The sequence below is a fragment of the Muntiacus reevesi genome, chromosome 2, assembly GCF_963930625.1.
Source record: "Muntiacus reevesi chromosome 2, mMunRee1.1, whole genome shotgun sequence".
NCBI lineage: Eukaryota > Metazoa > Chordata > Mammalia > Artiodactyla > Cervidae > Muntiacus > Muntiacus reevesi.
This window is the reverse complement of record NC_089250.1, coordinates 120,238,558-120,254,151: the sequence shown is the minus strand read 5'-3', so window position 1 is coordinate 120,254,151 and position 15,594 is coordinate 120,238,558. Positions and strand designations below refer to the sequence as shown.

The 15,594-nt window shown below is 55.5% G+C and overlaps 1 protein-coding gene across 2 annotated transcripts; it reads right to left on the bottom strand.

Moving 5' to 3' along the window:
* Positions 1 to 558: 558 nt before the first annotated feature.
* On the bottom strand, positions 559 to 10,361 carry OPN4 (opsin 4). Of its 2 annotated transcripts, none has more exons than XM_065919924.1 (10): positions 10,218 to 10,361; positions 8,791 to 8,952; positions 7,656 to 7,806; positions 7,276 to 7,479; positions 6,436 to 6,607; positions 5,831 to 5,995; positions 4,856 to 4,963; positions 3,849 to 4,029; positions 2,552 to 2,695; positions 559 to 597 (listed from the first exon to the last, which is right to left on the bottom strand). In XM_065919924.1, the coding sequence occupies exons 1-10, from the start codon at positions 10,359 to 10,361 to the stop codon at positions 559 to 561; spliced, it is 1,470 nt and encodes a 489-aa protein (XP_065775996.1). The 2 variants fall into 2 exon arrangements, with proteins under 2 accessions (XP_065775996.1, XP_065775997.1); XM_065919925.1 differs by having other exon boundaries at positions 7,656 to 7,789; positions 8,807 to 8,952.
* Positions 10,362 to 15,594: the final 5,233 nt, after the last annotated feature.

The following is a 15,594-nucleotide window of genomic DNA, read 5'->3' as shown; positions in this document are numbered from 1 at the left end:
GTGCATGCAAATATGTCCACACAGGAGTGTGTGCTGGAAAATGAACATGTGCACAAGAGGGTGGGCCATGGTGGAAACAGCACTCTGGGGGGAAAGCCAGAGGTGAGTAACAGTTTCCAGCGAGTGAAGGTCTGTATTCAGCTTTGACTGCCGGCCGCGGGAGACACAGTGCTATCCTTTCTGTGCCAGTGAAATGCCCAGCCCAGGTGCAGAGACAGCTCATAAATAGCTGGGGTGTCTGACAGAGCCATCGCTATTGTCATCGCCTGGACAATCACAGCACACAGCATCTGAGGAGAGGCGGACGACTCCAGGCAGTGGGAGGGCGCGCCCACTCTTCCGTCTGAGCCTGAGGTGCAGGCTATTGGGTTGAGAAGTGGGTGCAGACCACATTGCAGAGCAGGAGTTTCGCGGTACGGGGCCATGAATCTAGACCAGCATGGGTGACACGGCCGCTTCCAAAGCCTGCAAGCCCACGGGTAATGCTGGGTCTGTGTGTGTGAGGAGACATGAAGGAGTTGGACGTGTCCCAGAAGGAAGGCAGGAATGATGGTCACCCTACATCCTGGGGTCCAGGTTGGGGAGCAGCCCCTTGGCCTGAAAGCAAGCAGCAGACATCAGTTTAGCCCAAAGAGTGTCCCACTGGGAGTAGTGGCTCAGGGACCCTCTGTGTTTAGGGGCACCTCATGATGAAGGGAGGTTGCGTGGGGCCGGGGTGGGGGGGGCAGGTTTTGTCCTGGCTGGGAGTTGGGACTTCTCCAGGCCATATGGCTGGAAAATGGAGCTGCTAATGGCCGAGTTTGCCTCCAGGCGGTCCCGCAGACTGGCCTGTCCTAGACTCTTAGACTCCTGGGGTCCAGACTGAGCTCTCCTCACCCCCACCATCCAATTCTCCATTTTCCCAGGCTTGGGTGTCTCCTCTCTCCCTGTCGTCTTAGATGCCTCATTTCTTGCCTATCTACCGACTTCCTCCTATCTTCTCTCTGCTGGCTCATTCCACGCAACCTGTCCTTCCGCAGCTACTGTGGAGAGGCCCAGTCTACTCTGCCAAGCTGACCAAGCCTACCTCAGTGCCCCAATAAGTCCTCCAAGGGCTTCCTGTCCTTCAGGGTCCTGACTGGAGACCCCGCATGCCAGCACCTGGTTGGGCCTCCCCATGGCTCCTACCACCTCCTGCCCCTTCTCCATCCTCACCGCCAGATCCTAGAGTCCCTTGGCAGCTCCTAGGGTCACAGAGAGACATTCTGTGTCTGTCAGTTCAGGACACCCTGTGCCCCACTGCATTTGTACAGGCTGTTTCCTCAGCCTGGACCGCCCGATCCCTGCTCCTTGGCCCCATCCCGCCTGGCAATCCTGGTTTACCTTCACCTTTCCCAGGATCCCGCGGGGACTTGCCTCTGCTTTCAGCACCCTGTGTGCTGACACCTCGATGGCAGTGCTTATCACGCATGTTAGGTGACTGCTGATGTGCTGCCTCTCTCTGCCCCCTGCCCCACCCCAGGCCAGTTTTCCTTCCAGGAGAGGTGCAGTGCCTTTCATCCTTGCCCGGTCAGCCTGGGGGATGCTGCCAGCCTTTGCCCCAGCCTCTGTGGTCGTGCACAATGCCCGGCCTCAGGGCTGGGAAGTGAGTCCTCTTTGGGGCTGGAGCCGCTGGGGAGTGGTATTCCCTGGCATGGCCAGGTTGGAAGAGATAGAAGCCCCCCAACTGTAGGGAGCAGCCCAGGGCTCCCCCTCTCTGGGACAGGCAGGGGAGCAGCCTTGAGGAAGGAAGGCAGGAAAGTGCCTCTGGTCCTAGTCTTGCTGCCCTAGAGAGCCTAGAGGAACTGGGGGTGTTGTGTGTGTGTGTGAGTGGAGGGGCAGGGTGGGAGCTGTCATCTGAGGGGGAAGAGCAGCCATGGGGCCTGTGCACACGGCATTTCCAGCGTTCCAGAATTCGGTCTTCTCTAATCACCATCGACATTCCGTTCCATAGGCACTTGGGCTGACAGCTGGCCTTCTTTTAATAGCCACAAGTATTCTGGGCAACATCCTAATCTCAGGGCATTCATAGCGAGCACATACACAGCTTGCAGCCCCGCGCCCCCCCCCCCCCCCTCAGGTACATCCAGTTTCCAATCGCAGAGAGGTACATGCCACTCACACTTGGTCACATTCTCAGCTTAGAGCAGACACATTAGTGCAGAACTCAAACCCATGCCTTGTGATGTCAGACAGACAGAAAGCATGTGCCGGGCACATGGTCACACACATTCACATACATGCTATATACGTTCATCACAATATAGTCACTACCATCTGCTATGTACGTGCACAGACAAGGTCATGCAAACACACACGCTGTCAGGTGCAGTCACACTCAGGCTTGCTCAGAACATCTTGGAGTCACAGAGGTTCCCCCCAAGACCCCCAGGTGGGCAAGGGAAAGCTGGGAGGTGCAGGGAGGGGGTGATTCCCAGAGGTCATTGGGCCTGCCCCCCTTTCCTGACAGCTCCCTGGGGTACTTGCTCCTGTCCCACCTTTTCACAGATTGGCAGGTGTCAGACCCAGTTACCTTCCCGGGAGCCTCTGGGTCCCTTCCCTGGGGCCTGGGAAGGGCCTTGGCTTCCACATCCTCCAGGCCCTGACTGCAGGGGGACCATCCGCTCACTTGCTGGCCAGCCCCCCAAGCAGCTGTTGCTTCTGTGTCCATCCAGCCCTGGGGAAGGGGGAGAGTAGCGGTGAGGTGAGGGGGGCATTTGCAGTATTGCTTCTGCCCCCTTCCTGGCCAGGCCTTTCTCCATTCTCCCTACAATAGTTCATTGGGGTGAAGACCATGATGCTGTTTGCAAGGCTGCTGGTCACCAAACCCTTGCAAATTGTGAGTGCATGTGCTAGGATGTGTGTGTGTGTGTGTACATGCTTTTTTCATTTCTTAACACATGGGACGAGTATGTCTTCATGAGGTTTTAGGCCTCTCTTAATGGATAAGATTCACTCCTTGATGTGCACTACAGTAGTTCAGGGATTCTGACAGCTCCTCCCTCAGCCCCTTCAACTGAGACCCGCAGGGATGGGGGCAGTGGGAGGAGGTCAGCGGAAGCTCTTGGTGAGGGTCACAGTGGGCCCTATAGGCACAATGATGGAGGAGCTGGGACAGGAGCCCATGGCATAGGGAACTCTCTTGGGGACCTCAGGGGACATCACAGTTCCAGGCCCCGAGTAGGTTCTGGCAGACTGGTAACTCCTATGGCTGACCACAACGTGGTGGGGTCATTCATGGGTACCCTATCTAGTATGTAGAGATGATGATTTTCTGTTTTGGAGAGGACACAGAGTGTCAGAGAGGGTGAATGACCTGCATAAGCTCACACAGTAAGACTTGAAACAGGTACCCTGGCTCCAGGGCCAGTGCTCCTTCCACTGTACCCTCTGAGCTCCTCAAGTCTCCCTCCTCAAGGAGGAGTGGGCTTAACAATGAGGATGATGGGCTTGAGCTCATACCTACCTGTCTCTCTAGAAGCCCATCTAGGGAAGAAATGCTCATCTTTTCAATCTGAGACTCTAAGGCCCAGGGATAGTGCTGGTAGGGGAAAGAGTTGGCCTGGAGTGGGAAGACCCATGTTCAGTCCTGGCCCTGGTGCTGAGTGACCTTGGGCCAACATGTTGCCTCCCAGACTCTAGTGCCCCTGCCTGGCGGGGAGGATTATATGTGGGAAGGCCATGTGGAGGTGGTGAGGGGCTCTTCCTGCCAGTGTCCCAGGTTCCTGAGGGTTCCTGAGTCTCAGAAGCAGGCCTGCCTGGAGGCCTGAGGCTGGACTAATTGAGGAAAGATGGTGAGATGCCAGCCAGTGAGGGCCCAGCCTCCTTACCACCTCGCTCTCAGAGCCCAGGGATGCCTGGCGCCTCCGTCCGGAGATCCAGCTGAGGTCTGAGGCCTGGCTGCTCAGCGTGGAGCGGTGGGTGGAGCGGTAGCTGGTGTACAGGCCAGTGCGCTGGCCTGACACGCCCAGCAGCACGCCCAGACAGGGCAGGTGCTGGGCGATGGCCAGTCTGGAAGGACAGCACATCAGGTTAGGGGGATGGACAGATAGATTTGAGGAGATGGGGTGGATGGACAGACTGACACTGGGCAAATGGAAGTGGGCCAAAAGCCACTGGGGAGTCGGGGACATTCAGACATTGGGGTTATGAAGATGGACAGACAGATGCTGGGTCCATGAACATGGACGCAGAGCCTTAGGGTGTCAGGTTCAGCCAGATGCTTGGTTTTAGCCCTCAAGTGGCTGGCCCAAGCCATAACTCTGCAAATGGGAACCAAGAACACTCCTGAGCTGCCTCTGAACTTTTGGGCTAAGGCCTGCAGCTGGCCTCCACAGGGCCACTGAGTTACTGACACCACCAGGCAAAAGGAAGCACTGAAGGCCCCCTCGTGGAAGAGGCCAGTCCTGCGGGGATTCTATCAGCAGAGAGTACTCTGGGTCAGAACCAGTCCCAGGCCTCTACCACGGCCCTTGAAGCAGAACAGAGCTCTCGCTGCTGCAATCTTTCCAGGCTGACACTGTCTGGGGGCTTCTCTTTGCAGCAGGCAGCCCTGCTGATCAGCCATCCTGGCTGCCTCTTGGCCTCAGTTCTGAAAATCCCAGTTAGTACTGGACACTGCCCAGGGAGCTCATATCTCCCCCCAAGCTGAGCCCCCTAGGAAACTGGGGCAGCGGAAGGGGTCACACCAGCTCCAGATCCCACTCAGGGTCATGAGCTGTTCTCAGCTGCTAGAGTTCCCACCCAATGCCTCTGCCTCCATTTATAGGCCCAGGCCCTCCATGCCCATGAGGGTGGGCCAGGGGATCTGGTCCTGGGTCCTGGTGGAGGGTCCCACCTGTATTTGGGGTGGGTGATGGCGTAAATGATGGGGTTGTAGATGGCAGAGGCCTTGGCAATGACAGCTGGCACCGAGTTCATGTAGGGCGTCAGGATATGTGCATACCTAGGACAGAGAAGCTGAGGTTCCCCTGCCAGCTGACCCTCCCTGGAGACTCCACAACCCACCCGTCCTCTCAAGCACCTTCTTCTTAGGCCAACCGAGCCTTGCCAGGGCACAGCCCAGCCTGGTCCAAAGCGGCATAACTAAGTCATTCCCAGGAGATGCACTGATGCCAAGGAGAATTCTGATCTGAAGTGAATGGGAACCCAGGGAGCAGTTGAGGGAGGGGTGCTGAGAAGATGTGCCAAAGTGGGGGGGTCTCGCCAGGTCCCACAGTTCCTTGGAGACTGTGCTGCTGGCAGTAAACCCCCAATGACTCTGGCCCTCTGACCAGCCCTCCCCACACCCCATCAAACCCTGATGCCTTCTGCTCCCCTGGCTCTTTGGGAGTTATTGCATAGGAGGGCCCAACAGGGGACTAGGGAGCTCCTGCACAGAAAAGATCTCATACCCAAATAGCTGAAAGGATTCATAGTTCTCACTGTCTCACAGTGCTCATGAAGTCTTGCCAGTATCCACGCTGTTGCATGTGTTAAAGTCTCCAGACACTAGCCACAAGAAACCAGAAACTCTGGGAGAGCTGCATGTTCTCCAGGGGTCTGGAAGGACCTGACAGCCCTGTAGGCCCTCAGGCCAAACCCACTGTGGCCCAGAACTCCCCCATGTGCCCTAGTGCCTCCAGGAATGAGGCAGGCCCAGCTCCAGTGGGGGCATCTCACAGCAACAGGGAGAGTAAGGCTACAAGGCTGGACCTAAAGTGTGAGGATGGCGGGCTTGGGCTTGGACTGGGGAAGAGGAGGCTGCCCCAGGGTCCCTTTACTCTTCTCCCACCCTCCCAGCCCCCGCCCCAGTCCCTCAGCCACTGCTCACCCAGCAAAACCCATCAGGGCGACCGTGGAGTAGGGGGCCCAGGAAAGCACAAAGAGAAGGATGACCAGCAACTCGATCTTGGCCATTTTCCACTCATTCTGTAGCCGCTGCCGCTGCCGGGGACACTCACTGCCACCCTCGCAGGCCCCGAAAGTCTGGAGAGCTCTAGGAAGTGTACAGAGTCTGGGTTTGACCCCACTCAGCTTGCAGTGAGTGCCAGGGCCATGGCTACTATCAGGGAGCCTTCTTGGACCTGGCCATCCTTTTCATCCAGGCACCCCTGATACCCGGAAAGTCCCCCATTATATCCAGGCTAAGCTGCCTCCCTGTGCTTCTACCTGTGGTGTTTTCTCTTTCCCCCAGATCCCTTGGCGAAGTCTGAAGCCCTCTCTTCAGAAGACGCTATCTCCTGAGACTTTTCCAAGCACCGAGTTTGCACCAGTCTGCAGGGAACCCACCCCATAAGCACATGTGCTGAACTGGTCTTTGCCCATCTGAGTCTGGGAGTGCTCTGGGGGGCTGGATACAGATTGAGCCACGGGCAGCCCTGGTGAAGGGGCACAGTCCTCCTCCCATCAAACCCCTCTTTTGTGCCCAGCTCTTACTGGCCCGTCTCTCGGATGGCCTTGAAGATGAAGACGTAGCAGTAAATGATGACAAGCAAGGGGAGGAAGAACACAAAACAGAAGAGCAGCATGGTGTAGGCGCGGACCGATGGCGTGAAGCTCACGTAGTCCCAGGAGCAAGAGGTCAGCAGACCTTCGGGCACGTAGGCACCTGGGAACCAGGGGCAGGGTGCTCAGCCTTCAGGGCAGTGCTGACCCAGATTCCTCATCCAGCAGGGGCTTTGGATGTGGGGTCTGAGCGTCTCAAACACTGGCCCCGGCTTCGGCCCCAGCCCCAGCCCTGCACCGCAGAGCAAAGAAACTAGGGCACGTAAAGGGGAGTTTTCCAAGCTGGTGCTATTAGAAGACAGCTGGTAAAGCCCACTGCTGCCCAATCTTACCAGTTTGGAAGGTAGACCTCACCACAACCCCAGGGTCTTATTCTCTCAGACTTAAGAGCCAGCTTCCTGGTCCTGCCTTGGAAGGGTAAGTGCCTGCTGCTAACCCTTCTACCAACTGAGGCCTCACATCCCAACCCCTGCCTGTCTGATGTATTGCAAACTCAGCATCAGATGTACCTGTCACTTCCTGCCAGTCAGGGACCACATGGTCGTCCCTTCTGTACTTGGGGATGGGAGCCCAGGTTAGCCTCTGATCACTGATGGTGCAGCCTCAGTTCCCCCTGCTGCTAGTCATGCCCCCTGAATGTCCATTTACTTGAGGCTTCAGCAGTCCCCTGGCCCCTCCTGCCAGCTTGGGGACCCAAGTCCACCTACCTGCCCCTTGAACATGCCCCTCCCAAATTATCTTCCCATCCCCTGATTCCCTGAGCCCACTTACTCCAGCCAAAAAAGGGCGGCAGACTCCAAGCCAGGGCATAGAGCCAGACGCCCAGCAGGACAAGCGCCGCCCGCCTCTTGGACACCATCCCGACGGTGGCCAGTGGGCGTGTGATCACCAGGTAGCGGTCCAGGGCGATGGCCGTCAGGGTAATCATGGAGGTGATGCCAAAGAGAGCCCCACAGAAGGCATAGAATTCACAGCCTGTGGGCATAGCTCCCTGACCTCAGTCCTTGGCGGGGAGCCGATCAGATACCCGAGGGGTATCCCATGGCCCAGGAAGAGCATATCACCGTCTCATCTGGGCCACCCTCCACTGTGGACATCCCCTGCCCCAACCCTCCTCCTCCCCCCAGCAGAAGGGAATTCCAAGTGTCTACCTGCTTCTCCAAAGAGCCACTGCTTATAGAGGCTGCTGGCGAAGAAGACGGGGGCCTGAGTGAAGGACATGAGGAAGTCGCTGACCGCAAGGTTGATGATGAACATGTTGGCAGGAGTCCTGAGGCCTCTGCTCCTGGGAGGGGTCAGATGCTGTCAGGAGGAGCTTCTGCTGGGGAGCTTCCCTCAGACACATGTACACATGCATGCATACCCATGCATACATGTGTGCTTGCACTCAGGCATGAGCTGCTGGGCCACAGACCATCCTGCTGCCCAGCAAGTACCAGCCAAACAGCTCTGGAGCCTGGCATTATGGGCAGAGAAGTGAGACCCCCTCAAGGCAGCAACTCAGGCCTCTCTTGTCCTCCTCTCCCTGCATCTTTGCAGTCCTCACCCTCGGAGCTGGTGAAGGGGAGAGGAGCTGACGATGGTGTCCACGGGTCAGGTACTTCCACAAACCTTGTCTCTTATAATCATCCATCTTTGTGTCTGTCCCCCCTCCTTCCTTTTCCAGTAAGCACACTGAAGCTCCCACCTGTGACGCAGCTTGTGGTCCCAAGACTCAGTAAGTGGCACAGTCAGGATTCACTCACTTGCTGGGCACCACACATATAAAAACTAAAAATTCCATGAAGTAAGTGACAACTCCATTTTGCAGATAAGAAAAGTTGACTCAAAGGAGATAAGTAATCTGCTTAGAGTCATTTCAGCTAAGGGTTAGTCACGCCTCCACATGCCCATCTCAGCCATTCAGCTGGTGAGTGGGGCAGGTAGAGAAGGAAGCCAAGGGTGGTGGGCAGGTCTGGCTGCTGAAGGGCTGGAGGACTCAGGATCCCTAGACCAGGGCTGCTCTTTGAGGCAAGGGAAGATGCCCACTGGCACAGGTAATGGCGGAGGTGAACCGAGAGCAGAGCAAATAGGCAGAGATGTGTGTGTCCGCCACAGGGGGTAGGGGGGTGCACCTGGGGCCCAATCGGATATGCCACTCAAGTTGCCCTGGACTGCTTTTGGGCTCCTTTTCTGGCTTTGAAGGCTAGGCTCAACAGTGCCCTGGCAGAGCTGGCACCAGAATTTCAGTCCTGTGTTCTGCCCCATCTCTTCCTGGCTGGCTGCCCTCAGTGCCCAGGATCCCACCCTGCCAACCAGGCACCTGCAGAAGGTATAGATGACTGTCAGGTTTCCCAGCATCCCTGTGAGTCCCACCAGGAGGATCACCGTGCCCAGGGTGTAGTGGGCGTGGTCTGGAACATCAACCGTGGGGAAGGGGACCCAGGCAGCAGCCTGAGCCCTGACTGCCTGTGAAGAGACAGAGAAATAAGGGCATCCCATGACCACATCACCTCCAAACAGTCCTGAGAAGAAGAGTTAGGGGCCCCAGTGGGGCAGATAAAAACTGCCCCAAGTGGGGCAGGCTCAGAGTGGCAAAACCATTTGCTCACACAGCTTGCAGGTAGCTGAGCTGGAATGGAAACGTGGGTCTCCCTAAAGTTGAGCCCAAGCTCCTATGGTCCAGAGGCAAAAGTCTTCTAGAAGTATGCTCAGATTATCTGTTGGAGGCTGGTAGGACAGACAGACACATGTTTGGCAAGCACGGACATGGCTGGAGTGACTCCATGTTTCCTAGAAAAGGTAGAGCCCTCTCCTAGGTGGGTTCCTCCCCTCTGTATGGGCCCCATCTCAAACATCTGAGACAGTTAGCAGATGTATTCCAGTCCCCTTGCACTGTGTGGAGGCACAGTCAAATTAATGATTGAATTAAAAATAATGTTTTTTAAAACAGAAAATTTATGGGGAATTCTCTGGCCGTCCAATGTTTAAGGACTTCATATTTCCACTGCAGGGGGCACAGGTTCAATTCTTGGTCAGGGAACTAGGATCTTGCATGCTGTGTGGTTAAAAATAAATTTAAAAAATAAAAAGAAAATTCAGCCCTCCCAAGTCATTGCAAGGAGGTCATCAGCCTATGAGGCCAGAACAAAGGGCTTTAAAGACCTCCCATCACAGATGCTTTCCAGGGATGGGAGTAGCTTCATTTCTGTCCTGCCCTGGCTCCTATAGCTACTGGAGCCTCCCCTTCCTGTCCAGAACCTAGGCCAGCATCCCACAGCCCTGAGGGCAGGCTCATCACTCCCCAGGTAGCGGTGGGGATGTTGGGAGATGGCCCTGGGCCTGGCTAGGAGGATGGAGGCAGGCGAAGGCACCAAACACCACACTCTGGACTGGGACAAATCCTGAGGCCCAGAGTATGCCTTCCTCTCAGGAAGGCTCTGGGGGCATCCTACCACCTCCAGAAAGAAATGAATGGGCCATTCCAGCCCTTTGTCCCAGAAGGCTGGCCTTTCTGTTCCTCAGATGCTCTCCATAGTGAAGGAAAACTTGCCACAGTGTCCTCTATTGGTCTTTTTGCATAGGACAGGTTTGGAGAGGTTCAATGACATGCCCACTATCCCAGAGCAGAGCTCAGGCCTTTCTATATCCCTGTCAAAGCCCCTGTTGTCCCTAGGAAGGGTGCCAGGGGAGGGGAGGGAGGTTTTGCATGCACACACTTGCCGCAGGCTTACCGTGGGGCTGATGGACGGAGGGTGGCTCAGGCTGGAGACGCTGCTCCGGGAGCTGTCCCACCTGCTGGAGGAGGCTGGGGTGGCCAGGCAGCTGGATTCCTGCATTGGGCCCAGCGGGGCTCTTGGCCCTGAAGGAGGGTTCATCCTGAGGTGGGCTGGTCCTTTCTCAAACGCACAGAGACGTCAAGGGCAGCAGGAGCTCAGAACATTAGCTGTGCCCAGCCTCCCAACTTTCCCCCATCTTCAGCACCCTTTCCTGGTCTGCTGGCTGTCTGCTCCCATGTCCAGCGCAGACCCAGCCTGGAGCTGTTCTTGGGGCTGGTGGCTGCTCTGTGTCCAGTGAAGCACAAAGGAGAGCGTGTCACAGTTATGGCGACTCAGTCACAGGGTCCGTCCCCACCTTTAAGTAGCGGAGCTGGGCGTGCACATGCCGTCATTCAGCGCCTCGGCTCCCTCAGGCACAGGTCCCTGAAGATGGCAGTATGCATGTGTGAATGTGTGCAAGTGTGTGTGTGTGTGTGTGTGTGTATGTGTGTGCAAGGAGTTTGAGAGTATGTTCTATGTGAATGTGTGTGTATGTGTATATTACAGAAGAGATTGCTAGGCTCTGGCTCTTGGGCTTCGTCCTTCCCTCTGGCCAAATTTCTCTTCCCCCAAGCTCATCAAATACAGCTTCTGCCACCCCTAAGACCCCCAACCCAGGGTTGTCTGTGGAGCCTATACTCAGCCTTTGCACAGGGCACCCTACTCTCGTGTCCACCCACATTACCCATCACCCCTTCACAGCCATCCTGTACAGGCCCAAGGCTGGTCACCTGAGGTCACAGACGCAGAAGCTAAGAGGATGTGCCAGAATATAACACAACTGGGGGCAGGGGTGGGGGGTGGGGATCAGATCATAAGGCAATTTTTGTTGGTTGCTTTTTGATCCCAAACTGTTTTATTGAAGTGTAAATAGGGGAAAAGAAACAAAACCCCCACCAAGCTGGTAGAAACCTGGGAGCTTCCCCAGGCCTACAGGCCCGGCCTGAAGTGAGTGAGGATCAGAGGCAGAGGGCCACACTCAGAGTAAGACCAGAGTGAGAGCCCTGTAAGTGGAGTGGGTGGGGGCTGCGTGCCCTGCTTCCAGGGCATCTGCACAGCTTCCAGGAATGTCCTCTGCGGTCACTGCGTCCTGAGGCACAGTGCCAAGATTTGAGGAGCCCTGGAGTGGAGGGAGATGCCATGTCCTCTTCCTCACCCCCTCGTCTTCACAATCAGTTTTATGAGAGCCCCAGATTTGGGTGACCAGGGCGAGCGATGCCTACCAACAGGTGCCAGCTCATGGTTTAGATGCGTGTCCTCCTGAGGCCCCTCATTACAGGTTCACCATGGTGATGGGGGAGGCTGGAGGAAGAAGCTCAGTGCAGGGTCAAACAGGGTGGGGGTCTTTGAGGACCAGACCCACCAGTTGCCACCCTGGTTAGTGCACATGCCCTCAGAGACTGACCTAACATTCTTCCTCTCCTAGAGCTGAAGCTGAACTCAGGGCTCAGTAACACCCACTGACTCTTGGTGCTTCTATGGCCCCGGGGTCCCCTGAGTTGACAACAGAACATATGCACATGCACAGCTCCTCTCTCCAAGGTTTCCCCCTTTCTCCTGCCCACCTTCTTACAATCCATTTTTCCTGCTGCAACCCTAAAGGTGTTTGGAAATACAGATTCCATCAGATAATCCTATGTTTAACCCTTCGATGGCTTCCGTTGCTCTAAAGTCATAGATAAAGACTGAATGTGGCAAGGTGGTGAGGAAAATACTACAAACGTCACCCAGTATATAGAGATAAGAAGTGGGTTTTATTGGGGAAACTAAACCACCAAGAGTCAGCAAGAAGAGGTGTGCCGTCCCCCACGCAGTATTTGTGTGCACATGTCAGGCCGTCCTCACAGGGGACTGTGTGCCCAGGCAGAGACCCGCCTCCCCTGCTACTGTCCCCTTTGAACGCAATCTCCACAACAACCTTGCCTCAAGAAAGAGCAGCCAAGCTCAGGCGCCAGGCAGTCTGGGTGTGGCTGCCAGCCGAGCAGGGAAGTGTCTGAGATCGCCAGCTGCCAGCACCTGGAGACCTTACTGGAAGTTAGATTCAGATCTTGGGGGAAGGGGAGTTCTGATCATGGGAGGCGGTCAAGTTCAGGTGCAGATTCTCCTCCAGGTGAGGAGGAGCCAGCTTGGTGCCTGGTGACCTGAGCCTCTGGGCCCACCTACCGTCCCTGCATTCTGACTGGGCTGGCCTCTCAGAGCACAGACTACACACAGTCCTGCAGTCACATGCTCACATGCTGCTCTGGAACTTTCCTCTGCCCCTTCTCTGGGTCTCAGCTCAAACACCACCTCTTCAAGTTGTCAAGGAAGGCATCCTGGGAAACCAATTGGTCACAGCCTCCTGTCCATCTCTTGAAGCACTTACCAGTGGTGTTGTTTATTTTGTCTGATTGTGTCTGTCTCCCTCTCTAGACTGAAAACAGGTCTATTTGTTTCACTGTTGTGACCTAATGCCCAGCAGAGTGCACATTGTTTCAGTAATGTAAAAGCCTCCCTGGTCCTCGATTCTCAAAGTGTGGTCCAAGGACCAAGCATATCAGGGTCACCTGGAGCTTGTTAGAAATGCTGCAGACCTACTCAATCAGGTGATCCACCTATACATTAAATGGGAAAGATGCTGATCTAGATTTTCCAAACGACATAGGGACTGGTGACAGATAGTGGAAGCCTATCTGAGGCATCCAGGGATTAGCAACAGCGGGGCACTGCATCCGAGGCTGGGAGGACAGCAGGGATTCCAGGGGCTGGAACTGCCCCAGGGTGCCCCAGGGCGAGGGGGCTCACGGCAGGGCAGGGGAGCTGGAGCCTCAGTGGGGACATGGCTGCCAGCAGAGATGCCACGGTGAGCAGAACACAGGGTCCAAATGCCCACCACTCCCCTCTCTGATCTGTATTTCTCAGGTGTCTCGCAGTGGCCAAACCTACCTGGAAGCCAGAGGTAGGGGGGCCTGAGAGATGAGGTTCTCTCCAACAAAGCAGAGCAGGGAATGGTTAAGGAGCCCACATGTGTCATCCCTCCACGCCACCCCCAACTGCCACAGTAGCCAGTTGACAGTGTGTGTCCCCTCCAGTCCCAGTACCTGCCAGGAGATCAGCCCTCCCACTTCACCTGTACATGTTGTTCTTTAACTTCTCACCCCATCCCAGGGGCTGCTCATGGAGAAATGGCCCATGCCCTGGGTGGGCTGTGGTACCAGCTGCCTATTCAGCCTCCATGTTTCCCCTGGACCAGTGCAAGCCGTCCTTCTGTTTAACCTGGCCTAGGAGTTTATGGACGATCATACCCATCCCCCCCACCATCCCACTTGCCATGCCAGGGAGATCCGAATGTGTCATGTGCCTTGTGGTACCCAGAGCCCTTGCCCACAGCTCTACACTGATTTGCTCTCTGCTCTTCACACTTTGCTGGTGTGACTGGAGGTGGGAAAAGCTTTCCAGGCCCCTCACCCATGGGGAAGTACCAGGGACTTAGGAAGGGGGAGGCCTGAGAGCTCCTCTGGGATGACAAAGAAGGCCTGAGCATCTGCGCAGCCAGGAGCCAGGGAGGCAAGGGTATGATGTTTGATGTTAGATCACGCAGGAGTTAGAAACATCTCAACAGTGGACCCTCAGCAGACATGTAACTGCACTTGTTGAGGGATGGTGATCAGCCAGCATCATGACACTGTCCACAGGGCCCTGATGACGACTTTATATACAGGTCTCCTGAGTTCCAGAATTCCTGTCCTCTGCAGAGAAGTTGTAAAAGTCCCTGTCAGAAAAGCCTCACGGTCTTTCACTTCTGTGGTTTTGGCCATAGCAGCCAGCATCCCGGGAGGGAGGCAGGCCTTCCTGCCCTCCAGCCTGGCCATTCCCATCCTGTCCACTCCTGGGGATCAGTTTCCTCATCCTGGGGCTGGTCAGGGCTATTTGGTTACCCACAGACTCTTGGGAAACTCCCTGCAGCTGTTTCCAGGGGAATATTAAATGTCTCAATGAACACATTCCTGTAGGCACCTGGCCAACCACTCACCTGGACCCTCCCTCACCAAGAACCTGCTGGATTTCAGGCAAACCCTGATAGGATAGGGCCGCCCTTCCTTCCCTTGCCTGAGGGAGAGACCATAAATGCAGAAGCTCAGAAAATCCTTGCTTTTATGTTACCTTGCATCATATAGCAGAAGGTGTAGTTCTGCTCTTCTAACCGCCCTGGGCTTGAGAGTGCCATTCATTCCTCCCCCAACCTGGCATATACCTGCCCATTGGGAGATAGTCAATTGACCTGGTGGTCCTATTAATGTCTCTGTGGCCAACCTCTCTCTCTGGTGCTCTTTCCACCCTTACTTCCCTTCTGGGTGCTCCCACTGAGTTCTCTTCTACGCAGCCTATGCTAGCCAAATGGGGCGGGGCAGGGCAGGTCGGGGAGAGTTATAGGGCAAAGTCTACACAGCACTGTGGGACTGTTTTCTGTGGCTGGTTCCTGGGTTTGACACTTCTTGGTCCTGCTGGCCCAGGCACTCAGGGCTGTCCCCTCTGAGTCCACGTTCCATTCCTGCTGATCCACGTGTATCATTTCAGTGAGTCCGGCCGTGGAGTCTTCAGCTTCATACCCATCCTAGTGCCATGCCTTCATCAAACAACTATAGCAGTGTGCCGCACCCTGAGCTGGCACCAGTCACAGCGGCCGTCCCGGGCAAGGCTACTGGGTAATACAGTCACCCCTCAGAAAGTGGTCCCTTCCCCCGCTTTAGCTGGAAGCTTCTGTTGAGGGAGTCAGGGTCAGTTAATAGATGTGAGAGAGGACTCAGGAAACAAAAAGTCATGGAAAACATCAGTTCAGTTCAGTCGCTCAGTCGTTTCCGACTCTTTGCGACCCCATGAATCGCAGCACACCAGGCCACCCTGTCCATCGCCAACTCCCAGAGTTTACTCAAACTCATGCCCATCGAGTCGGTGATACCATCCAGTCATCTCATCCTCTGTCGTCCCCTTCTCCTCCTGCCCCCAATCCCTCCCAGCATCAGGGTCTTTTCCAATGAGTCGGAAAACATAAGGCCAAAAGAACAAATCTTTAACTAGAGAAGTGATTACAAACCCTAGAAGGGCACGTGGGTGTTAAAAATAAAACCCTTCAAGTGGGTGGTCCTTGGGCATCCAAAGTATTTCACATACCTTGGGCACACACAGAAGCCCATCAAAATCAAGAATTTGCTACTGGACTTAATGAAGTTTAGAGTGAGTGAACTGGGTGAAGGTAGTCAAAAAATACAAACTTTCAGTTATAAAATAGCTAAGACCTGTGATGTAGGGTTCA